General features: G+C 41.7%; 1 protein-coding gene across 2 annotated transcripts; it reads left to right on the forward strand.

The window, feature by feature from the left end:
• Positions 1-866: 866 nt before the first annotated feature.
• Positions 867-26,991, forward strand: fam171a1 (family with sequence similarity 171 member A1). 2 transcript variants are annotated; one of them, XM_013274838.3, is made up of 9 exons: positions 867-1,363; positions 10,551-10,778; positions 11,398-11,490; positions 14,589-14,747; positions 15,633-15,809; positions 19,832-19,948; positions 20,035-20,200; positions 20,799-20,916; positions 22,902-26,991. In XM_013274838.3, the coding sequence occupies exons 1-9, from the start codon at positions 1,255-1,257 to the stop codon at positions 24,477-24,479; spliced, it is 2,745 nt and encodes a 914-aa protein (XP_013130292.1). In that variant the 5' UTR covers positions 867-1,254; the 3' UTR covers positions 24,480-26,991. The 2 variants fall into 2 exon arrangements, with proteins under 2 accessions (XP_013130292.1, XP_005472774.1); XM_005472717.4 differs by having other exon boundaries at positions 872-1,363; positions 20,086-20,200.
• Positions 26,992-27,022: the final 31 nt, after the last annotated feature.

Genomic DNA, 27,022 nt, shown 5'->3' on the forward strand with positions numbered 1-27,022 from the left:
GTAGCTGTGTGTCTGTGTTCCTTAAATGTAAGGGGTCGTGGTTCAAGTCACAGAGACTGCAACCATCGACCTTACTCAGGAGTCCTGTTGCAAGTATATCAGTACCTAGAGATTATATATTGTTAAAGTAAATCTTGTAGTTGAGTACTTTTGATTAATGATAAGTATGCAGATTATGTTCGTAACTGAAGTTTCCAGTAAAAACATACGAAGGGTCACTGTTGGACATGGAATTTGGATATTTACAGTACTGTGGAAAAGTCTTGAGTCACCCCATATTTCTTTATATTTTGCTGGAAAAATGCATTTATTGAAATATGCAAACATGAATGAAAACATTGTACATAAAATTACTTAAAGCAGTCTTCCAGGTGTCTTGTATTTCACTCTTTTGTTGATGTTGGCTGTCTCTTGTTTTGTTGTATGCCTATCGTACTGTGTAATCTTTTGCATTTTTTTCATGAAAAAAAAGACGAGTTTTTCTTTTTGTAACAGGCTGCTTATGACAAAGTGCCTAAAGATACAATGTGTTCTTTGCTTCGTTGTCTTTTATGTGTAGACACAACACTGGAGACGATTGGGTTAAAAACAACAACATGGAAGCAAAATAAAGAAATGTGAGGTGACACTGAAAATGTTTGCACAGTGCTGTATAAGGTGAAGATTAGATGTTATATGTTAGAGAATAAAGGGTCAAAGTGCACAATCTATTTTCCGGATAATTTTATATTGAAACTGTATTTCTAGAGTCACTGTGACATTTAGTTATTGAATTTAAACTGCTAGAAATTTATATTTCTTTTCATTTCCCCCCCATAAATTTACAAAAAACAAAAAATTCATTGTTGCCCCTTGTAAGCCTTTTTCTGTTCCTAGAAAGTAAAAGTTGTAAAAACTTCGGCTGGCAGGTGGAGGCGCTGGAGGTCCGTGGACGGTAGCGGTGCTGCGTGTGGGAGAAGCCGCCTGTTGGTGCCGTTCTGGGGCATGTGGCTCAGAGGAATGGGGCCGTCTTCCACCCTGACCCATCGATGAGAAAAAAAGAAAAAAGGCGACCGAAAGGGGGATGCACAGCGGGGCAGGAGAAAGGCAGCTTTACAGGCGGAAAATCGTGGCTGCTGAAGCTGCTGAACATGGAGAGTCGCCTGGTTTGTGGGATAAGCGGTGCCGTGGGGGAACAGTGAGTTTTTAGCAGACACGGGTTTGATTTCCACTTTGTTCCTCGAACCGTTTGCGTTGTTAAACACATCTGCAACGATGCGGGCTGTGGACCGGAGCAGGACCGCCGCGATTCTACTCTGCCTTTTCGGACACCTTTTCTCCAAAGCTGCTACCAAAACATTACAGGAGGACACGGCTACACAAGGTAAGAAGTGCGTGCGAGGTTTTTTTTTGCCAGTGAAAGCGGCTCGTTGATTGTTGTGGAGGCCAAACGGTGCCGCTAGCAGCTCGGATGCTGATGTGATCTAAACTTGGCTAACGTTAGCGTGTAAGCTAACGGAGAGCGAAAACTTCTCCGTCTGTGCGGCGCTGCAGATGCTTAATTATAACCACGGTGCTGTGTTTAAGGGGTTAAAACCATTTCAGGTCGTTTTATATCAGATTTGTGCGGTTTAAACATTTTTAAAAAATACTTTGTTATGATCGGAGACGTGCCCTCATGTTGTCCAGCTGCTGTGATTTATCATTTACAACACTGCTGCGTTTAGTAAAGTCGCTTTTAACCAGGTGTTTGTGTCTGTATATCATAGCAAACCTGAACAAAGTCAGGTTTACGTGTTTTTTGTTGTTTTTTTTTTAAAGGTAACATGGCATTTTTGGAAGAAGGTAGCTGTGTGTCTGTGTTCCTTAAATGTAAGGGGTCGTGGTTCGAGTCACAGAGACTGCAACCATCGACCTTACTCAGGAGTCCTGTTGCAAGTATATCAGTACCTAGAGATTATATATTGTTAAAGTAAATCTTGTAGTTGAGTACTTTTGATTAATGATAAGTATGCAGATTATGTTCGTAACTGAAATGCCTTAAAAGGGAATGAAAACAAGAGTCCACTCACGTTTTCTCATCAACAGTTGGTCACTTTAATATTAATGTGTGCTAAAAATGTAAATTTCTGTATAACAATATCTCATCGCTAGATTATAGCTGTTTTGTGCATGCGTATTGTTTTTGTTAAGTTAATAAAGTTTTGTTTTTGTTTGTTTTTTTTAAAGAGGAATGAGTTAATTGATATTACTAGTTACACTTCCTCAATCAGCTGGCAACTAATCAACTTATGTTTTCTCAAATTCATAATGGCTGCTTAGTGTTTATAAAACAGATTGTAGTAAACGTTGTGAGGATGTCTGACGTAAGAAGGGCCTGTTTGGACAGTGTAGATGCAGCATTTACTGTAAACAAAGCATGTAAAAACTAGCATAAAATGTACTAAATGGCATAAGTGATCCAATTGGTAGAGTGACAGAAAATTAGCTGGCAGTTATTTTGATGAATATGAGGAAAGCAATTAATGCTATTGTAGGTTTTCCAATCTAACAATATGCAGGTTCTCTTTGTCTCATAAAAAACTGTTTCTGGCTTTGACCCTGTGTGTTATTAGGGAATAACACAGGGGGGTACATTCAACAACAGATTCAAACTTGTGCACACAGTTTTTGTTGTTGTGTTGTTTTTTTTAAAGTCATGTAAGATGTACGCTTTGGAATTATTCCCCCTAAGAAAAAGTAGCAGTTCAAAGAAATCATTAAAAGCTCACGGTTTACATTCAACATCTGACCACTGCATTGCAACAGTATTACAAATATTAAGGGCAAAGTGAAACCACATTAGTGCCTTCTGTTTAAAAAAAGAAAAAGAAAGGAAAAACAGGGGAACGTGCACGTTAATTTCCCTTCAGTTAGATCTGTACAGCAAACTTTTCAAGAAACACGCTCCTCAGTGTGTCAAACAGCATCCTTTTGCCACAGCAGCAAAGTTTCAAAGCAATTATAAATCACAGCAATCTGCTGGCTTCTCATTCAGTCTCTGACTTCAAAGTTACCTTGTCATACGAGCTACTAATGTGGAGCCACATCTGTTTAACCCATCGCTTTTATCTCTCACTGCACAAGCACACAAACATCAGTCGTCTGTGTTCGCTTAGGTTTTTCTTTTTTAATAGGGGGTGGCCTACATGCGGTTCTTTCACTACACCAGGAGTGCAAATGAAAACATACAGAAACTGTCACTGTAAATCAGTCAGAGTTGAAAAAGTGCAATGCTGGACTCTGGTTTTCCTTTAAATTGTGATTATTTCCTGATGTTTTATAACTGTTATTATAGCTTGGGAGATTCTAACCTAGTTTAGGTTTAAGGTTTGTGATCAGGCATGAAAATGGCTCGTTTATTATCACAACAAGCAGCTCTTGTTTGAGGTAAAAACAGGGCGTAGATGTTTTGATAACTCGCAAGATTGGGGCACTTTGAAGTCGATCCCAGCCTCTATCTGCACTCTTGTTCCTTTCCCTTTTCTTTCTCTCTTCCTCTGGTTTTCATTTCGCCTCAGATTGACCTTCGCTTGTTCCCGGGGGGGTGCGTTCAGGTCGATGCTGAGGATTTCTCCTACACTGTCCAGCAAGTATGGATGAGTGGAGCCAGACAGACGATCTACCCGCAGATATAGATCTCACTCACATTACTGCTGTCCTTAATAGGCATGGCGTTGCATCTGAAACAGACAAACATTTGCTGAAGCTGGACAAGGGCTGCCAGGAAATACACCAATCAAATCATATTGTCACCAGCTAGCCAAGCTTGATTTTAATCACAAGATGCTGGCGTGAGTGTTAACATCAGCCTGCTTCAGGGAGGTCATGAGAACGCACTGCATTTACAGACAGGGTGAATGACCTGCTTGGCCAAAGAGGAGTATTGCAGTAGTACAGAGTACAGTATTTGACCTATATATTTACTGAGGTAAAATAAAGCGGGCCCATTTACCCCTCTCAACCATGCTGTAACGCGGTTGCTTTGTCCCCTGCTGAGTTAATGGGATTGACAATCATTACCTAATCTTACTTTTAATCCAGTTTAGAGAAAATAGCAGGCTGAACCTACTGATAGCTGGTTTCTTTGCTTGCAACGGCATAGCTTAAGATCAGCAGATAGTGACTTATAATACTGTGCAAGAGTCTTGAACCACCCCTCATATCTTTACATTTAGCAATAAAAAAAGAGAAATGGGTGCAGTGATTTATGGAAATATGTGCAAACATAGATAGGAATGCAGTGTATGAGGCAAAAACAGAGTTTGTACAATTTTAACAAGCTTGAAAGTCAATATTTGGCATGACCACCTTTATTCTTTATTGCTGCCTGAACCTTTTAAGATCAGCTTTCTTGTAATGTCCTTAAGTAGTCTTTAGGAATAGTTCTCCAGGCTTCTTGAAGGACATTGGAAGCTCTTTTTTTGGATGTTGGCTGCCTTTTGTTCCGTTCACAGTCAACATGATCCCACACTGCTTCAGTAATATTGAGGTCTGGGCTCTGGGGAGGCCAATCCATGACTCATAGTGTTTTTTCTGTCCAGGTTAGCTTTTACTGCACTGGAAGCATGTTTGGGATCATTTTCATGTTGAAATATGAAGCTGTTGTCAGTCGGACCATTTTCAGATGGTACTGCATGGTGGATGCAGATTTGGTGATACTCATAATTCCATCAATTTTGACAAGATCTCCAACTTTACTGGCTGAAATGCAGCCTTAAACCATGACCGTCTCCACCATGTTTTACAGAGGTCTGTTGACACTCACTGTTGTACCTCTCTCTTTCCCTCCCCTCTACATATTGTTGACAGTTTTAACCAAAAATTGTCATTTTTGGATCCCTCCTTCAGACCTGTCATTGATTATTTCAGTCCAGTTTTGTGTAATGTGGCATACCTCAGCTTTTTCTCCCTGTTTCCCAAGACGAATAACTTCTTGACAGCCATCCTCCACTGAGACCTTTTCTGAAAGACTTGACTTTAGATACTGTTTCTCTGCTGTAGTTTTTTCTTTTTGGTTTAACATTTCTTTTGTCCTCCACATGTCCAGTTTGCTCAAATTAGTGCAAAAATAAGTTTGTCTGTCAAAGTGTGTTATCTTTGGTATTTTTGCATAGATTCAGCTAAAGAAATGGGAAGAAAATATGTTTTTGTGACAGGTTGCTAATAACAAAGTGCCTAAAATATAATTTAAAAATTGGTTCTTTGCCACATTTCCATTAGCTGTTGCCTTTTTATGCTTGAAGGATTCATGGATCGGTGTTTAGTAGCTTAATAAACAAAAAAAAAGAACATTCTCTAAAAATAATCAGATACAAGGAGTAGGTTTGGAGCTATTGCTCATGACAACTCTAAAAATTACAAGAAATTTGGGCTTCTTGGAAATGAAATAAAAAGAAAAGAGGGGTGGCTGAGGACTTTTGAACAATACTGTGTATTATTTTTCGTTTGCACCTGAGTGTTTCATGCCGTGACATGTCAAGGTCCTGTTTTGCAGTTTTTGTGTGTGTGTATCCAGTGTCCCTGTCAGTGATTCATGCTGTCTTGTACATTTATGCCTCTATTTTGTTCTTTGTAAGATCACCACAGATGTTTGTTGTTTATCTGAAGGGTAAAATAATAGCCACAGTAATTGTGATGCCTGTTTGTTGTGGTTAGACAAGCTATTAAACCCAGAAACAAAAACAACAGTCTATTGGTGCCTAAGGTTGAAAAGGCATGCATGGTGTAGACCATATAGTCCTAAAACTGTTTTTGATTTGCCTAAGTCATGAATTGTTTGGGGGGGTTTTTGCCCAACATTCTTAAAATAATAATATGATAGCATTGCTGTTTACGTTTGCAACAATATTCACATTGCTCCTCTGAAACACAGATTTCCTTTATGTAAATGCTCTGTTGTCCCGCCTATTCGAGGGCAGCACGTGTGTGATTTTTATTGTTTCTTCCAGTTTCTCACATGATTTCTCGGCCTTCTCGTAATCAGCCATGTGCTTCTGCTTGAGACGGTGAAATTACCCCCTTGATGTCACAGTTTTCTTGAACCACTTTAGAGCTGTAACCATTTCCCAGTCATTTGACAATGAGAATTACACGTTAACAGAAAATAGCATAATAGTCATTGAAGTAGCTTAAACAAGGAAACTGGAGGATTTGAGTTTCTCTCTTTTTATATTTTTTAAAAATAGTTATTTTTGACACAGACATTTTAACAGACACAATCTTGGAGTTTCAGTGATTTTTATTTTCGTTATCATTCCATAGACTTCATTCAACTTTAACCTACTTTTGTTTTGAGCCATGCAAGTTTGTTGCTGCCATGTTTGATCGTGATGAAGTACATCAGCATGTCACAGTCTCTATAACAGAGGAGATTAAACTATCCTGTGTAGCACAACAGAAAATGTGTAAAGCTTAAGCAGTTTTGTATTCCATCAGGCTCCGATTGGTTTATAAGGTGTTTAATTGAATGTTTTTACTTCAGGTGCCCAACACAATTTTGAGCTAACTAGACACAAGTTAGGTGCTAGGCACGTGCTTCAAAATATATCTGCAATTACGTGTTGTCGGTCTGATGGTGGCCAGTAACAATGATCATAGCTAGATTTGGGAAGATCTGGGTTGACCTGTTCAGTTGACATCTTGTCGAAAAAGTTGTTGGGCATAAAGTTGAGTTATAATTTCTGGGTTTATGAGTATTTGAAGTCCGCTTGAGTCCAAGTGACAAATTGAAGTGCTTGGCTCTGAGTTTATAAATACCAGGACTGTTCCAGGACTAGCTTTGAGGCATTCCTGTCCACATCAGACTATAATCCCTTTTATAGTTTAGCCAGATTACAAAAACATCCTGATATCTGTGTGGTGGACTTGCTTCCTAACATGGTCCCAAAGATGGCAGAACAAAGAACACTCATTTTAATTCATTCCCTACCTGTTAGTTGGTTAAACATAGGAAACTGAAAATTTACTGAATTTGTACAGCATGACAGAAGCCAGTGTGAGGCACACTGTATTTTGTGCAGGAAGTGCAGGAAGTGCAGTATATTTTCCCAGAATCTGAAATTACCCACAATTTTTAATAGAGGTGAGGGATATCTTAGGTTATTTTTTGCCAATGCTGGCCAAGACCTTTTTTTGTTGTTTATTTTTTCGTTTTTGACTTAACCACAAAAACCAAACAGCTGCAGGGTTTTTTCATGGATCAGGACAGGGCTTTGGTGGGATAGCAGGCCAAAAGGCCAAAAAAGCTGTTTTACCCTGTTTTCTTGTTATTTCTGACCATCTGAAATAAAGGTCAGTTTACAGTAAGGTGAACACAGTTAACAAAGCTGGCGTGGCTCTGATTTTGGAAGATTTTGGGGGAAAAACACTCTGAACCGTGTCCCAAACCCAAACCTGATACTGCTGTCATATCATTTTGGTTACTGTAAAATTTTTAAATGTCTTATAGCTGAATATCATAAATTATACTGTTCTTGTCATAACTGATATGGCAAAATTCATTTTCTCAGTAAATAATGTAACCAGTTATTTAAAGTATATCAACTCAACTGGAAACTCCATATATTCAATGATACTTCACCTTCACATGTGAATACTGTTTTCATCTGTTAAATATCTTCACGAGCCTGAATGCTTTGGAAGTTTTTATAATGACATCACTTTAAACTTGCGTAGCTCGTAACAAAGTGCTGATTATAACGAGCACTGAGTGCTTGCATGCCTTCTGCTGTCATATTAAATATCTTCACTTAACCAAACCACGTGTGCAGAAAGCTTCTGCTTCCCCCAGCTCTGCTTGGAAGAACACCAAACCATCTCACACACCCAGTGGAGGCCAGCCATGCTACCCATTCCTCATTTATCACACCTCAGTTTCATAAGGCTGAAATGATCACTCTCTCCCAAACTTAATTCAAACTAGAAGGACGAAAAAATCAGGCACACTCATTCTCTCTTCCTTGTTGTTTACCTCTTGGTTGCATCTCTTGCATCCAAGCACATTCACGTACACACAGCTATCCTGCTGCTTTTGCTGCTGAGCTGGGGATAATTGGTCTGAGATGGCAGTGCTGGTCAGGGGGAAACTCTTTGAAGCCTTTATTCTCCATATGGTGCTCAGTGCACACACAAATAGGGAGAAGCAGCTATGGAGGTTTAGCTGGAGAATTGGGGGTATTGGCCATCCCTCGGGGCGGTCAGAGGAGACTTTTAGCTTGTTTAACAATGATGTCACCTCGGTACTGATTTATTGGACGAGGACTGGGAGGGGACTACATTTGTGTGTGTGTGTATGTCAGTCTTGAAGTCTCCCAGGGGATTTTTTTTTTTTTTTTTTTTTTTAAGCGAGCACAGCTGGTACCCGTAGCAGCATATCAGGGGGAGTGGGACAGGAAGTGAGGTCAAGAGCTCTCCAGTACACTCGAGAAAGCAGTGGAGGGTTTCCGTCATGGGGAAATCCATTCTGCTTGTTTCCCAATTCTCTGCTGACGCAGTCCAAATGTTTAAAAAAAGAAATCCCAGGAATGAAGTGGATCTTTACACCTGTGGATAATTATGTGTTTTGGTTTGAAACTGACACATTGCTCTGCCAGATCTTTTCTTGTACTAAGCAGCCTGTAACTTCCTCCCTTCCCAAGTTATAATTTGGTGCAGAGCTTGTTTTTTTTTTTAGGTGGAGCGTGCACTCGTGCTGAACTCTCTCCTTCACATTGTCAAAGTGGTTTCCCGCTGACCAGAGGATCCCTCAGTGGGGGGAGGGGGATTGGTCAAGCCATGTATGTGTTACCGTGTGTGTCACTGCGGGTGAGGTTTCAAGGAAGCATTAAGACAAAATTCAGCGAGAATGGGGGGGGAGGTGGGCATGTTTTGGTAATGGTAGAGGGAGGAGTGGTGGGGGGAAAACCTTTCAGCCACCGTGGGTCAGCCTGTGACCAAACAGGATGCAAATTGTCATGTGTGCAAAGATGGGGACGGTGTGGGTTTTTGTAGCTGTGAATTATAGTGCTCTCTCTACCAAGTTTTTTATGATGACTCTGGAATGTGAAGATTAAATTTTAACATTTGTTTTTCAGAGTGTTTGACTTCCCTGCTTTAAGATCTGCAGGTTAGCTTAAGGTTGAAATTCTCAATTAAGGCAATAGTGCAGTGAAATAGAGAGATATCTTTGGAGATGTGACAGCTGATGTAGAGTTTCTGCAGTGAAAGACAATCTGAGTGTGTCACAGTATGAATGGTGCTGCAAGAAGTGTGTGATATCAGATAGATGTGCCGCATATTGATTTCAAAATCACTTTGGAAATTTAACATTGCACCTTCCTTTAGTTCACTTAATATGACCGTATGTGTCACTGCTTCTCAAACTTTATGTGGAATGCTCCAGTTCTGAAGCCAATAGAAGGTCATGCCTCACACACCCTGCTATTTTTATCAATCATTAACAACAAACAATGATACATATGCGCCGTAGCTCTTTATTTATGTTTGTTTTCCTCTGAGAAGCACGGGTATATGTGAAGATTCACTGTTTAAATAATATCTGATAATGAAGGGTATATCAGGAAATGAAAAAAAAAAAAAAAATCATGCACCCATCTCAAGCACAGCCTGATGGGTAGTGGTTGGTTGGTTGTTAATGTCGCCAAACCGCATTCGCATGACCTCCATTAAACTCTATCGGAGTATTTCAAGAAAAATAAAAATAGACTGGTCCTGAACAAAGCAGGTTTTTCCTGATCTGAAGTCTGAACCATAATGACATCAGTGGAGGTGTCATATTCTGTTGACTTTATTTTATTGTGCAACCTTGATTAGTGTGGTTCAGCTCAAAGTTTGTGGAAATATGGGTTGGGTGGCTAGACTATACAGAGCTCATTTGATGGAAAAGAGATGCATTTAAACCTGAGAGCACTCTGGTCATGGCTTGTTTATTGTTTGCTATATTTTGAAATCAAGGCTAGTTTTTGTGGTCCTGAATGACTCAGGCTAATGGACGATAGAAGGTGGAAACGTTTCATTTTTACTTTTTATGATAAAGTTCCAGGGCATACATTGCAGCAGTGATATTCACAAGCCAATTAGTTGTGCAATACCTCAGGGCTTACCTGAAAAGTGATAGTGTATACAGAACATTATTATTACTCCATAGGCAGCTTTCGGGACACAGCGTATGTCTTTTAACGTTTTAATTATTCTTCGTCTCCGTCGGAGAAGGTGTTTGTATGTGCAGTTGTTTTTTCCCCCTTCAGCTCCAAGGCTTCTTTGAGAGAGGGAAATGGCCTATTGTTTTAGAGGGGAAGTGCCACTGGCGGTAGTCCAGGAAATGGTCAGACAGCCATCACTGTGTGATTGGCTGGGATTTGGATTTGTAGGCCAAAAGCCTGGCACTGACGCTGAAAATAGCTAAGACGATGGCATTTTAGGTGGCTGTAATCATAGAAGCCTCGTGGTTTTTTTTGTATGTTTATCAATCACTGTTCACGGAGACTTCACATCTTACAACCGTTACAAATAATGAACTCTTGTCTTCACAGAGGTGACTCTGAAGGTTCACCTGAGCGATGCCAGCACTCACCAGCCCCTGGTTGGAGCCACTGTACAGCTTTTTGCCAATCGTACTTCTTTAACAACGGAAACCTCATCAGCTGACGGCAACATTTATCTGCATTTTCCCTATCGCCTTGGGACGCCGCTTGTTGTCACTGCAACTAAACAGGGATATGTGCCTAACTCTGTGCCCTGGACTCCCTCCAGATTACCTGGTAGGTGTGTGTGTGTGCGGCATTTGAGAACTCGTACATATATTTTGAGAAGTAACCAGATTAGTGAGACACTATTCTTGTTAAACTGTGGCATTAACAGATTATTGTTTTCATGTTTTATGTTTTTATGTGTGTGAAGAAAAAAAGTACAATTTTTGTGCCAGGTGTGTGAGCTAATGAGTGGAGTGCTCCATTACTAATTTATAGCTTTAGATGCCAAAACCCAGCAAGGGGGCTGCTTAAGCTTCCCTTTCACTAACACACACTCACGCAAAATACCTCCCAGGAGCCTGGAGTATTGTGTGTGTGTGTGTGTGTGGGGAGGGGGTTATTATGAGCCAACGGAACGGCGGCCAATTGGATTATCACGCTTACCAGCTCTGAACAATGGGCGAGTGAGGAAAAAAGGAAGGAAGAGCAAAGAAGTGCAGTTTGCTGGGTCAGACTGTGGTCCTGCACAGCAGACAGGATGAAAGCAGGACTATTAAAAATGCATAAAGATGATTTAATGACTTGCGTTTCAGAGTGATTAGTAAAGTGGTAGATTAGAGCTTGTTTCTAATCTCATAGTGAAGTTATTCCTATACACTGTGTGTGTGTGTTTTTGTTTCTCTTCTAGTATTTTCATCCATTAGCCTGGACCTGCTGCCAGAAAGAGCTGCTACTCTGATGGTGTACGAAGATGTTGTTGAGATTGTTCCAGGATTACAAGGTGAACACACTGTGTGTGTGTTTGTATGCAAGTGTGTGTGTGTGTGTACAGTTTATTGTTTTTAAAGAAAATCAGACTTTTAAATAGAATTATTTCATTGAAATAGAAAGATTATAACATTTTGGTCCATCACACCTTGGGCAGATATGTTGGCACTATCTCTGCGCACACACACATGCATAGGAAATGACTCAGTCATAATGTTTATAAGGCCTCAGTCACAATGGTGACCGGTCACAGACTCCATGGCAACTACAGGTCACTGTGGGAAACTGTATTCCCAAACCTGCTGCAAAGTGGTTGTTGGGTGTTACTGGGTGAAATTGGTCATGAAAAGACATCTGCACCACCTCGTGATTGCATTTAGAGCCCAACCGGCAGATGGATATTATCACCTGATATTTGCTGTATCCACATTTGTCATGATTAATAAATAAAAATTTTAAAAATTAAAAAAACTAAAGAAGAAACATCACTCAACCAAGCATTATTGTTTGTGTTACATAGTTGCTCCATTAGAGGAAACACTGCAATTTCCCTGTTAGCAACACATAAAGCTGCATCCCTACTGGAAGCGATTCACGCTTCGTGCATTACTTTGAAGCTGAACGCTATTTGCTTGTGGGCGTTCCAGGCTCTGGTTCCCTCTAAACTTATTTACTACTAGTAGGTGAGGTGAGGAAGACGGGACAAAAGATACACTGTGTAAGAGAGCCAGAGTTTAATAATTAATAATGACTAAACTAAACAGTAGTAGTGTTTAAACACAATGAAAGTGAAAAAAGAGGAGTGAAGAAAAAATACTTAGTGCATCATGGGAAGTCCCCAGCAGCCTAGACCTACTGCAACATAACTAAGGGAGGATTCAAGGTCACCTGATCCAGCCCTAAATATAAGTCTTATGAAAAAGGACAGTTTCAAGCTTCACCCTAAAAGTAGAGAGGGTATCTGTCACCAGAATCCAAACTGGGAGCCTGAAAGCTGAAGGCTCTGCCTCCCATTCTACTTTTAAGTACTCTGGGAACCACAAGTAAGACTGCAGTCTGAGAGGGATGTGCTCTGTTAGGATAATTAGGTACTATGAGATCTTTAAGATATGATCAGGCCTGATTATTCAAGATTTTATTTGTGAGGAGAAGGATCTTAAATTTGATTATGGATTTAACCGGGAGCCAATGAAGAGAAGCCAATATGGGATAAATATGCTCTTAGTTTCTAGTCCCTGTCAGTACTCTCACTGCAGCATTTTGCATCAACTGAAGGCTTTTCTGTGGGTTTTTAGGACATCCTGATAATAATATAGTCCAGCCTAGAAGTAATAAATGCACGATATTTTCAGTATGACTGCGAGACAGGATGTTTCTATATTTAGAGATATTGCTCAAATGCATGAAATCAGTCCTACATATTTGTTTAATGTCCTCACTGAACTACATACCGTGGTCAAAAATGACTGCTAAGTTTCCTCATAGTGTTACTGAAGGCCAAGATCATACCAGCCAGAGTAAGTATCTAGGACAGAGTACAATAACCTCAGTGTTTTAGTGTTTGTAAGAGAACTCAAGTTGTGATGAAAGTGATATTTTGATATTGCCAAGTGTTTTTGTTTTTTTTACACAATTAATACACTCGTAATAAAAAATGCTCTTTTATATTAAATGGTCTGTTATCAGGAAAATATCCAATACCTGATATAAAGAAAACACACCATATAGACATAAATCACAAGCGTGTCTTTGTTATTCCGCTTCTTTGTTTGGGTGTAATTACATTAGATAAGGCTTTTTCATTCAGGCAAATCAATTTGGTCTCTTTGTCTGTTGACTCTTTTGTGTGTCTCTGGCCGACAGGGGAGTAATTTAACTTGTCAGCTGTGTTGTCTGACTCAAATAAATTTCTCACATAAATATACAGGCTCCATTAACATATGAACCTCTTGAATACACACTGCCCATAGCACGTGCCTGAGCCGGGCACAGTCCAGCCCCCTGTCCTGCACCGTCTTTCATGACGCTGTGAACTTGGAACACCCAGGGGAGTGATGAACCCGGGCGTGTGGCAGAGGGAGGGATAATAAAAGAGGGGGAAAGGAGAAGAGGAGGAGGAAGGGAATGTGGTATGCATTGGGAAGTTGTGGGCGGAGAGAGTGGGAGAGAAGGGGGGGATGGGCCGAGCAGTGTCCAACAGAAGGAGGAACAGATGAGGTGAGAAAAAAGTGGAGGGAAAAACACAAAAAGAGTCAAGGAAGGGGGCACACAAAGAACAGCAACAGGCTCATTTCCTCTCTGAAAAACAGAACTGCAGACAGGAAATAACATTCACACCTGAATTTTTAGGACGAGCTTTAGGCTGAAATGTGAAAGTGTCGCTCATACTGCACGCTCCAAAATCATGTTGAGCACAAGGAGAAACCCAAACACAGCGAACACTCGTGTAACGGCTTGATCCATGTCTCACTGCTCAAGAATGTGCACTCGGCACAGTTGGACCACAATGACATCACCTTGCTGAATCCCACTACATGCTTTTTTTTTTTTTTTCAATTTATTGTTTTTAATCTATAATTTATTAATAGCATACAGAAACTGGATGCCATGCAGCCATGATGACAAATGAAAAAGAAACAATTCATTGCAAAATATCAGAAAAGAGAATCACACTGGCCAGGAGAGAAAGTCGACCAGGGCGTTATTGATCTAGAGCTGCCTCCATTAAGCTTAATTTGATGTCTGAATATATAAGAAGGCACTAGGAGTATAAAGCTGCCTTGTAAAACATGTTCAAACAAACATCAGTGTGCATGATGGACTCTTGAGGTCAGGTGATTTCAAGGTTTTAAGCTCAGATCGCTCCATCGTATTTAATAGGGAGACTGAATACATCCTTTACCTTATATATCCTATACTTATACGCTATATACTAACTGAATTAATTGCCATATTCTTGTATAATTGTATTAGTTCCGTAGAATTTTAGGTGTCATTCCCACTTTCTCCACATTTTTGTTTGTTTAAATCTGTGTCAATAATCCAACTAATACTCAGAAGTATTTCAATAATATTTTAAATGACAACTCAGTTTCGTTTTCTGTGTCACAGGTTTAAGAGTCCAGCCCAGGGTTAGTTTCCCACACAGAGCTCTCAGTCTTCCTCCCAACACATCGTACGCCAACCTGACTGCGCTGCTCACCGTGGCAAGCTCCCCCTCACACATCCAGCACTTTCCCCACCTGGAGATGCTCAATGGCAACAGCACAGGTAAAGGTTAGACTGACAGGTCAGAGCATATAGTTAAAGACACCTTCATAGAAATGGGACAGAGGAAAAATGTGCTGAGAGAGGGTGAGGCGTGAAGAGTAGCAGGAGCAGCTCATCAGAAAGACACTACCCTCTCTATCTGACCTCCTGAAACACAATAACCTGTGTGTGTTTGTGTGTGTGCGTGTTTTCTCTCTGCTCTAACACAGGCCGCGTGCCCACACGCTTTCAGGCACCCTTATCCACATCTTGACATTGCATGGACTACACTGGCCTGAGTGATGACAAACATGTTCATCAATATGTGCAAACATGGCTTATTTTTTAACAAAATACAAAAATATGGATAATTACAAATGGTCTTATCATAACATCCAGAAGACAGACTCTGGCAATGTTTTTGACAAGTTCACAACACAGCTAGAAAAATGATAAACAACGATCTCATAAATTTATTTGTTTATAAAGAATATGAGCTGATACATCATAATCCTTAAATGAGTATCCCAAAAACCATGCAACAGTCGGGTACGTTTAAGATTTGTGTGCCTCGTTTTTTGTTTTTTTTCCATTTGAGTCAAATACCCCTTCAAAACTGTCTCCCCCGACAGAGCGTACCTTCTCCCTCGAGGCGGCTTTGTGACACTTTCCATCCTGTCTTCAAGTTTTTTTCACCCTCCACCCCGTTTCCTTCTTTCCTGTCTTTCACTTGTTTTCTTTCCTGTCTGTCTTCCTCCGACAACCTTCCTTTATCTGAGCTGTTTTATGTTACCTCCCCCGCTGTCTGCTCCTTTCTCCGCTTCCCCTCCTGTGCACCTTACTCCCGCTCCCTTTCCTTTTCCCTGCATTTTTCTCTCTCACGCCCTCGTGTTTGCACTCTCACAGGCACGGAGAAGACGTTCGAGTTGACTCCTGTCGCAGCCATCTCTGTTCACCTGTTGGCCGGCGATGGAGTGGAGCTGCAGGTGACTGGGCCAATCACCTTCTCTGTGCCCCTCCCGCCTGACAGTGGCCTGAAGGAAAATGATCACCTCCCTACTTGGAGATTTGACCCACGCTTAGGTATGTATTAACAGAAACTCACACGTAAGCTTTTCTGACTTTCTAAGTTTAAGTTCAGGAAGTTTTTAACTCTGAAGTCTTCACTTCTGTTTAAATGAGACCTGCCCTAGCTGATATGTTGTAATTATTTGTGAAAAGAGCACATTACAAGCATTAACACAAACCACGTGCATGCTCACATGGTGCAGCCAGGTCATAATTTGTGGCTGTGTATCAGAGTGATGAATAGAATTATTCATACGATCATAAAAATTGCCAACATACAGCTACACATTAATCTCTTCACATCACAAGTTTGGACTGTGGATCCATAATCTGCCCGGGCTCAGTTAAATCTTGAACTAAACAATAGCTAAAAGCCCTGCGGTGTTGGCTCATGCAGCGGAGACATTTCAAATCTCTCTGGGGGCTCTGATTTACTTCTGCGATCTTAAATCTTTGTTTTCAGTCCTCCTGCACTGTGACACACCCAGTTCCTCTCAGAGAGGCTCCACTTAAAGACAGTGATTCGATCATCAGTTGACTCAGACGTGTCTGCATTACAAAACCTCCTTCAGCATGAACATTAGTATCTCGCCAGACCCACTGCTTCCTCACAACAGCAGGAAAAAGCTCTGTTAGGACCCACTGGAATTATTTAGGGGAAAATTAAGACAAGCTGTAAACACACATTATAAGATTGACATGACCACCTATTAATCTGAATACTAGTGTATTAGCAAATGTTATGTAGACATTCATGAAATTATCATTTTGAAGGTGCACTTATGTCTACTTCTGTTTAACATTAACTCTACTTTAAGCTCTGTTTTCTGAGGTCAGCGTTGGTTTTCAGCTGGTAAATGTGTCAGTTTGTTCTCCACCTAATTATATTATCACTGTTGTTTGGTGCTGTGCTTGTAGCAGATAATTTTTCACTGAAAGCAGCTGTCTGCTATGGCTGGAAAAAGGACTGATTAAAGCAGCAAGGGTGGGAAAAAAAAGTCGTAAATTTCCAGTCCTGAAAAACAAAATTGTGAACTGAAAGATACCGAAACCTCTTGTGGAGCTGAGGGGAACTCCTGGCCGGGCATATTTCTTGGTTAATTCATCACTATTACTGATATCTTACAATTGGATTAAAATCCTAAAAATGTCATACTTCCCACGTGTCATGATATGTGTACTACATTCATGCTACAGTCATTTCACAATAAACATTTTAGAGCTCTGATTTATTTGGCCAAACAGTGTCTAAAGATTGCTACTAGAAGTGTTTAGTGAGATCTAGATGGGCAGATGAACGGATAGAAAGAAAATAAAACATTTGAAAGGCAAGTATTTTGAATTTCTCCTTCATTAGTTCACCTTTATTTTCTGTCTGTGCTGTGCAGTTTTCATCAAAACTGTAATCATACGTCAGAATATTACATTGATTAAAAAAAGGATCCACATTGGCTCCTGTGATAGTTTCAGGATCTCAGGAGTCTGTTTTAAAGCGCCTAAAGTATCAACATCCAGGGCTTATAAAAAGGGCTTTCATTAAAGCTGAATGAACACACACACACTTGTATCCTCCTCACAGCCTGTAGCTGCGAGTATTTCCACAACAAGAAGCCGTTCCCGGACCCCTCTCCAGGCTACATCTCATGTTCCTTAGCAACCCACCAAATAAGTAACACAACAGACCGGCCCATCTCCTGATTGAGTTTCTTCACTGAGCATTTAGTGGGTGAAATGTGTGTGAGTGTTAAACTGAAGATAATAAGCAGACAAAAAGAAGTTTGAAATCCATCTGGTGCCCGGGGTGGAAGACTTAAGGCTGAGGATAGCAGCCTCACAAAGACGCTAGTATTGTTTATGAAGTGCTCGCATGGAGGAGGCATGAACACAGAGAGAGGGAAACCTGTTTCACTTGTGCAACTGGCGACATGTCATGTATTGTTTGATGTCAAGCAGGCATGGGGAGGAGTGATGTCATACACAAACAGATCAGGTTCACCTGTTTGTGCGAGTCGGGAGTCTGATGATGCAAATAAGCGCCGCTCGCTCAGATCAGCCGACGACTCTGTGGCTGGCCATGTTGGCTTTGTATGAATGGGCAAGAAGCAGAAGTAATATATGGGCTGTATTGACTTTATAAATGTTTGCCTTGCGTCTGAGTAGCTGCCCTCCTGTCTGTCAGTGCTGTATTGTACCGAAGCGTGGGAACAGGTCTGTCATTTGTAGCTATGAAACAGGTCAGCCACACAGAGAGGACTCCCCTGTGGAAAGGATTCAGAGAGGGACCTGGGTGAATCTGGGCAGGGCTGGGCACAGTGGTGTGTGATTGTGTGTGTGGTGCTGAGTCACACAGCCTCGCTCTCATTTCTCTTCCGTTTCTTGTGCCTGTTCCCTTATCTCTCCTTCCACTCCTCCTGTTTATCCCCTCGTTTCCTCTGCTTGTGATGTTTCCCCCCGTCAGCATCTCTTGTATATTTGCCTTTCCTCTTTGAATATCCTCTTTACCCTTTGTTTCCTCTTTTTTTTTTTTTTTAACATTGATGCATATTCCTAACCACTTGATGTTATATAACTTTGTATAAACATAGAAACAAAGTAGGTCTCACCGCATTAGCCCTGAGAGCCTGAGGATCGGAAGTGTAAAGGCACAACACAGTGTTTTCCTCTTGAAGCAGATTTACTGGGAGCCAATCAGTCAATGCCTCTGGCTTTGTAGTGGTTTTCCATTCTGGCTATGCGGAGATCCGCTATTGTATTCAGTGTACACTGCTCATAGGGTAACACTGTTATCTACATGTTGCCTCCTTGTGGGAGAATTAAGTACTACCAAAACACTGCCGTCTCTAGAACAGGTCAGGGCAGACGTTCGAGCCGTTAATCAGGATATCTGCAGCTATGAAGAGAGCAAAGAAAGTCATAAGTCAGTAGAAGACATTAAGCTGTGCGTATAGGTGGCAGTTCAAACTTTTTAAAAATTATTATTTTTAATCTGTACCACCAGACATGTACACTGCTAACTAGACAGTTCATTACAAAGCTTCATTATCAAATGTTGATTTTAGTCAAAGAAAAGGTGTGTTTGGTCACCCTTTAGCTGTTCCCTTTAGCGTCACCACAGTGAAGGGTGTCGAACTCCAGGCCACAGCAGGAACACAGCAGGTTTTAGATCTCACCCTGGGTCAACACACCTGAATCAAATGATTAGTTCATTACCAGGCTTCTGGAGAACTTGAAGACATGTTGAGGAGGTCATTTAGCCATTTGAATCAGCTGTGTTTGATCAAGGACACATCTAAAACCTGCAGGACACCGGCTCTCGAGGCCTCGAGTTCGACACCCCTGCCCTATATCATCTCAGCCTTGCCTCTCTAACTTTATCTCCACACTGCTCAACCTGAGCTGTCCATTATAATGTACTCTTTTAATCCCAATCTTCAGCTTCACCTCTGCCACCTCCAGCTCCACCTGCTGCCTTTTCTGTCAGTGTCACCGTGTCCAACCCATACATCAGGGGTGGGCAACTCCAGGCTTTGAGGGCAGGTTTTAGATCTCACCCTGGGTCAACACACCTGAATCACATGATTAGTTCATTAGCAGGCCTCTAGAGAACTTCAAGACATGTTGAGGAGGTCATTTAGCCATTTAAATCAGCTGTGTTTGATCAAGGACACATCTAAAACCTGCAGGACACTGGCTCTCGAGGCCTGGAGTTGCCCACCCCTGCCATACATTGTAGGCCTCACTACCAACTTGTAAACCTTTGAACACGAACCTTTCACTCTTGTTTGACCGAATATCTTATTTCAGAGTGAAATACTGTAATTAAGTTGACTGGTTTATCCAAACAGCTATCATTTGGCTAAGATCCTGACCATAAATAATTTAGTACTAACACATTAAGAGATTAGCTGTCTTAACTCCATCCAGCCCCGTCTTTACATAATTAAGAGGAGGCAGGTGAGCAGTTGCTGCAGCCAGTGCTCACGGAGAAATTTTTACAAAGTTTGTTTCCACATACTGTGATTTTTGTGTGTCTGCAGGTATCTGGATAAAGAGCAGCTGGGCTCAAGTGCAGAGGACGGGAAACCAGCTCAGTCTAACCTATATTGTTCCTCAGCTGGGGTATTGGGTGGCCGCCATGTCGTCTCTACACACCGGTAAGAAAATCCATAGACAAGAATTAAATTTACTTCACAAAACATATATTTTTGTTCTGTCATTTATGTGGTTTACTTGACTGCAGACTTCCACCAAACAGCTTTTTCTCTGGTGCTACAACACGTCTTTGTAACAGGTCCAATGGTTGCGAAGGACATCAGCACGTACCACACTGTGTTTCTGTTGGCCATACTGGGAGGCATGGCTCTCATCCTGCTCTGTCTGCTCTGCCTCCTGCTGTACTACTGCAGGTGTGTGAAGCACTTTGCCTTTACACACTCTATAGCAGGAGTTTCCAGATTAGCATCTAAGTTAGGGAAGATGATGTCAGTCTGTAGCTAGAACATGTGTACTGCTACTTGGGAGTTTTTTCTCTGTTATTAGTCCAAAATTTACCTTAGCAGGCCGACAGGACAGCTTGGGCTTATCTCATCTCAAGAGCGGGAGTGTTTGTATGCCACATTTAACTGAACATTAACAATACTTCTTTTGAATACATTTCTTTTTTATTGAATCCAGCCCCATCTGTCGTCCTTCTGTCTGCCTAGGTTTACACGTTTATTAGTTCTTCAGTTGTGATAACAGTACCAGAAAACAAAGCCCTGTACTAATAAAAGTTCTCCAGAGTTAGTCACATGGCAGTAATATAATTTTATGTTGATCAAATGTAAACAATCTGGACTCGGGCAGCTGCACTACACAGTAAATATAAGCCCTCATAAACGCTGTTGTCCAGTCTTAAATTGTTCCAACAAAAAGTCAGGGATGTATTTTTCACTGTTAGAAACATTTGTGTGTAATTATTCTGATTTTAAAGATTAAATGTGCTCTGTGTCTGTGTTCACCCAGACGTCGCTGTTTGAAGCCACGAGGGTCTCACCGCAAGCTTACGCTGTCCTCTGGACTGGACAGCAGCAAGAGGGACCAAGCCACGTCCATGTCTCACCTGAACCTCATCAGCAATGAGGTGTGTTTGCTCAGTGATCAGATGGCACAGTTTAAGGAGTTTACACATTAATGACTGTTTAAAGGTGTTGGAAATGGAAAACACACCTAAGTCTTTCACGAAATATTAAATATTTTGGATGTTCTCTAAAGGACGTATTGCATAGCCAGACTTTCTTTGCATTTGCTGTCTTTGTACACCCAGGCTTTCTACTCCAGGATCAGTCTGCACTAGATTAAAACAGGGCGTCTGATACATTATTTCACTCTTATTTTGCACAAAAAGACCAATCATGTGTAGCCTACCTCAGCTGGAGACACTATTTGTTTTTGTTTTTTTAATGTATTAGGAAAAAAACTGCTAAAAATTACTGCAGGTAATCTTTTTAGTTAATTAGTAGATATATTTATTTCACCACTCTGTGCACTACCAATTTCTAATGGGAAAGGTTAGAGCTCAAACCTTAAACTGATTCTGTCTAACAGCCTTATAAAATGAGGAAATTGCATTACATTACTCATTACATTACATGACATTAGGTAAACATGCGCTGTTGCTTCAGGATGAATAACCTACAAATAACTGGTATTCTGTTACCTGTAGTTCAACAGTGTTAAACTAACTATTATACCTCATTAATTACTGTGTGAATGCGTGACTCAACAGTTTTCATATATACAGTGGTGTGAAAAAGTGTTTGCCCCCTGCATATTTTCCAGTGTTTCAGATCATCACACAATTTTTTAAATTAGACAAAGAGAACCCGACTAAAATGCAGTTTTTAGATGATGATTTCATTGATTAAGGGAGAAAAGTTATCCAAACTTGTCTGGTCCTGTGTGAAAAAGTAATTGTCCTTGTAGTTAAATCATGAATTCACTCTGATTTTGAAAGCGGAGTTCAGTTCAATAAACAGGCACCTGATTACTGGCACAGTAAGTTTGAACAGTTTGAATCCTGTTACATCTGATATAAAAGTAACACAGAAAAGAAAGGGAACATCATACCAACAGTAAAATGTGGTGGTGGTAGTGTGATTGTCTGGGGCTCTTTTGCTGCCTCCAGACCTGGAAGACTTGCTGTGGTAAATGGAACCACAAATTCTGCTCTCTACCAAATCATCCTGAAGGAGAATGTCCAGCCATCTAAAGCTGAAGCGCATTTGGGTTCTGCAGGAGGACAATAATCCAAAACACACCAGCAAGTCCACCTCTGAATGGCTTAGGGAAAGCTTTGCCACTCCAAAAGACTTAGACTGGCCTAGTCAGCGTCCTGACCTGAATCTGATTGAGATGCTGTGGCATGACCTTAAAAAAGGTGGTTCAAGCTCAGAAAAACCTCCGATGTGGCTGAATTACAACAATTCTGCAAAGAAGAGTGTCCCAAAATTCCTCCATAGTGCTGTAAAAGACTCACTGCCAGTTATCGCAAACAATTACTTGCATTTGTTGCTGCTAAGGGTGGCCCAACTAGTTATTAGGTTTAGGGGGCAATCACTTCTTGGATTTGCCCCTATGAAGGAAAACGTGTATCGATGCTGAACTGAACTGTGCTCCTTAAGTGCACTGCATGGTTGTTTGTTGGTCCTGTGCAGAGCTTTGCTGTGGAGCTCATCGTGCTGTGGCTGCGTTTGTGTTGTTGGTCCTTTAACTTGGCCCCTGCAGCAGAGAAGACAGGAGTCATAATAACAAAGAACTTCTTTGTAATAAAGTGAACCTGAGTGTTTCAAAATATTAAAAATTGTCAGCTGCAGCCACTGTTTATGCTTCTTTTTTTCCCCCTCATTTTGATTTTTCAACCAATCAAAAGGCTGTTATTTGTTTATGGATAGCAGCACACCTCCTTCACCCTTCTTAACACAAAAGAACATCAGCATGGGACCAAACACAGATGAATTACTCACACTATTGCACTATACATGTTTGGAATTGAACTACAGTGTTTTTTATGGTTTGCTTCATGTATTTAAAAACGTTCTCACACCCAAATTTTGTTGTTGCCTTCAGGTGCAGCTGGAGCTTGTTTCCACGGGGACTGAGCCTGACATGACCACTCCGATGCTCAAGCCTTCCTCATATGAGCACCAAGACAATCAACGTCAACACAGCCTTATCCATCAAAACAAACACAGCCGCTCCTCTCTCGGCAACAACAGCCACCACGGATCATCTCTGGGCAATCTGACCCCTCGCAGCCGAGACTACCGACAGTCTGTGGAGACGTTTCAGCTGAAGGCTGCTCTGTCATCGGGGACAGAGAGGGGCTACCGTCAATCATACACCTCCTTCTGTTCATCTAGCAACCAGATTTCAGATGCATTGTCATCCACTAATCATGGTCAAGTGTCAGCTACACAGCTTAGCAGTGTTGGGATTATTGATTGCATCTCCCCTTCCTCTCCTCCGCACTCCCCCAGCAGAGGGGAGGGAGGTGAGTGCAGGGCTCCCGACCACCTTCTGTCCCGGTCTGTGGACCACCTGGAGCGGCCCAGTCCACAGTTGCTCTCCCGGCCAGGCCAGCTGCTCTGCTGCGGCTCTGTAGATCTGCTGAGTGGAGGTGAAGGCTACTCAAGAGTGCGACCCACTCTTGTAATCCCAGCACACTACATGCGGCTGCCTGGGGAGCACCCTCTGTCTGGTCAGGCCCTCCTGCTGCAGACTGACCAGCAGAGCGACTTAGAGACCATCCAGGCTGAGCTCAATGCCTCACATTCCCAGCAGCCCCTGGGGCAAACCCCCACTGACTGTGACCCAGGTCCAAAAAAGCAGGGTGAAGGCGAGGGTCTCTCAGGTCTGTCAGAGTCTCTGTCTATTCCAGGAGCTCTCGGGGAGTCGGGTCTTGTGGAAATAAACAGCGAGGACACCTTGCTGGCTGAAAAGACTTTAATGGAGCTGAGAGGAGGGAAGCCTCTGCCTCACCCACGAGCCTGGTTTGTCTCCTTGGATGGACGCTCCAATGCTCACATTCGCCACTCCTACATCGATCTCCAGCGGGCAGGGTGCCACAACAACAACAACAGCACGCCAGGTGCAGGAGGTCAGCAAGGTAGCAGCCGCCAAGGGAGGCATGGCAGTTGTAACGATGCCAGTTTGGACTCGGGTGTGGACCTGAACGAGCCGAGAGTGGGGCGCAGGGGAAGAGATGCTGAGCAGGAGGAAAGGGGGCTTGAGAAAGACAGATCAAAGGGGCCGACGCCAGCCTCGGCCTACACTCAGCTGGTGTTTGTGGATGATCTGAACGTGGGAGGCTGTGAGCAGGAGAAGTGCACCCACAAGGGCAGCAAATCTGGACCTGTCTTGTCAGACAAAGCAGAGAGTAACAGAGTGGATCAGGGGCAGGGGGATGCAGTGGGTAAAACAGCTGAGGGAGTACAAATACAGGAGGAGCCACCCTCACTTTCCTCTGCATCCCCTACTTCTCCTCCACCCCTTCCAACTCCAGAGGGAGTGACTTTCAGGACTGATCACGCGCTGCTGTCAGTGTCTCCGGATGAGGACGCAGCACACGATGATGCAGAGGAGGAGAAGAAAAGCCCCTGGCAAAGGAGGGAGGAGCGACCCCTGCTGGCCTTCAACCTCAAATGATTCACAGATGACAATTAAAGGAAAGATTCACTTTTTTTTCCAAGTCTGTTTAAAGTAGAACACCAGTTTAAAGCTTTTTTTAGTTGCCATGCTGTTTTAAAAAAAAATCAGCGTTAATTAAACAATCTCTTTCCCATTCTAGGAAAAATTAATCAAAGTTAACAAGACGTTGAGCACAGTTAAGTCAGGTTTAATCAAAATCTCAGTGAAAACTGATCTTCAAGTTGAAATGAGAAGTACGCTAAATATTTAACATTTAAGACGTGGGAGAGCGTCTCAGTATGCGTGCCATAAAGCAGCGATAAAAAAGCATAACCACACTGCACAGCATTGCCGCTAAAAACAGGATTTGTGTGTTGCCGAGAGAGCTGTACCCCACCCCTCCAACTCATGCTCAAAGAATGAGGTGTCCTGTTCCAAGCAGAAGTAGTGTTGTTGAGGTTAAAGTGTCATCGTGTTCTTATTATTGCTGTTTTGAGCATTTTCTAGTAAACTAAGCAACTCACAAAGTCACATTAGAGGCATGCTCAATGGTAATCCTGTCCACTAATGTGGCTGAATGCATCCATTCTGATGAGTGCAACTGTGATTTATTTCCTCCATTTTTCAATACACTTCACTTTCAGAGGCACCATCTTTGCAGGCACTAGGAGGAGAAGGAAAGGTACTAGGAGGAGGAAAAATAATCAGGAAACACACGTGCATGTCGGTTCTGCTTTGAAACAGACTTGAAAGAGTGTAAATCTGTCCGTTAACCACAACGACTCCTCTGCTCAGACCACAACATGAAGGATATATGTGTTTAAATTGAAGCCTTTTGTTCTTAATATAGCACTGAATCAATATTTTAGCACTGGGACCCCATCTGGTTGAGAAATGAACACTTCTGCTGGACTCTTAATGACCACTGTTGTACTTCACTTTTCATGAAACACTACGTAAACAGACCACTCGTCAGGCGTGGCGAACACATTGCCTGAGGGGAGACATAAAGACGCTGGAGGCACGAAATTAGGATATTTTATGCACAACAAATATATGCCTTTTTAATAAATAGCCTTGCAAGCATAAATGAACTGTAGTAGAAGCAGTCGATGGGTGGTTCATGGAAAATCCAAGACTACAAAAAACTTTCTTTCTTGAGCCATATTGGCCTCAGTCCATTAGCTTAATCTAGTAACATGCAGCAACACTCGTTTGAAAGTTATAACCCCGGTTTGTTCACGCTGACTGATGTCTGCGATTATGAAACATCTGTGCAAAACGGGGCAGCCGTGTTCGAGGGATTTACTTTGAACGGTTGGTGGTATGTTGCTAGAGTTTAATCTAGCCTATCAGAAGGCTTTGTGGGAGATAAAGTTTCTGGACTGAGGAGGTTTAACCACTATCTGCTCTGTAGCATAATCAGATAATGTGACACACCGCTATGCTGGTGGGTAAGGATGTAATACCACTTCAAAGCCACCCAAATTAGTTGTGAGGGATATTGGTATGAAGGGTTTTGTAACTGTTGAACCACTGACTGGTGTATTTTTTATGTTTTGCTTTGAAGGCTATGCATAACTTTTATATGGCTGCTTGATGCCTTTTTTTGTAATTTTAATCATTATAATTTTAATTGCCAAACATGAAGTATTTTATCTGAGAATAGGCTATTTTTTTCTTTCTTTTAAATATGTTAAGGGCTTTTCCTCCGTACCCACCTTAACGTTCAAGCTATAAAAGCAAACGCTCGATAGCCTTTCACCTGAAATACAAACTGTATTTGCTTGCTGTGTTTCACCTCCATTTGAACCACTCACCCACGATCCAAGTGCCTTTGAATAGCCTGACTCTACAGCAACTGATTACCTTATTTATTTCTCACCTCCTTTTGCCTTCGTCCGCCCTCCCCCTCCTTCCTACCTCAGCCCTTACTTTCTCTCCTGCTTGTGAAAGAAAGCATGCAGTAAACTTTCCTCAGCACTAGCGTATAACAAGCTACACTGCAGACATCTCAGAAAATGTCTACCAGCTGCTGCAATCGTAAAATCCTCTACAGTAATCAGCAAGAGTTCAGTCTCCCTCAGAGTAAGCAGTTAAAGATGTTTTGTTTTTGTGTGTGTGTGTGTCTGTGTGTCTGTGTGCGTGCGTGTGGCACTGGATATGTGAAGCTACACTGCAGGTCGTTTCAGTGCATTTTCTTATTTTTGTGTTTTGTGGGTGAACGTTTGTCTGAAATGTGTTTTGCAGTGGCGGCTGAGTTGATGCTGACTGATCAACATGCATCCAGTCAAGGTTCACATAGACAAAGCAGCCATATTACAGAGTGTGTATAGTCTTTCCTTACCTCTGCCTTATCAAAATAATGTGTGTCTTTGTGTTATGAATGGCCTTTTCTCTTTTAGTTTCCCACACAGCAATCTCCCCTTTTAGGGTGGATGAGCAATACAGTATCTTTGAGTGTGTAAATCAGATGCTTGCATTATATTTGAAGCCTGTTATTCTGAATAAACAGCCAAACTGGAATTAACTGAGTGTGCATCTGTTTGCAAAATTAAACC

This window comes from Oreochromis niloticus, linkage group LG11, assembly GCF_001858045.2.
Source record: "Oreochromis niloticus isolate F11D_XX linkage group LG11, O_niloticus_UMD_NMBU, whole genome shotgun sequence".
NCBI lineage: Eukaryota > Metazoa > Chordata > Actinopteri > Cichliformes > Cichlidae > Oreochromis > Oreochromis niloticus.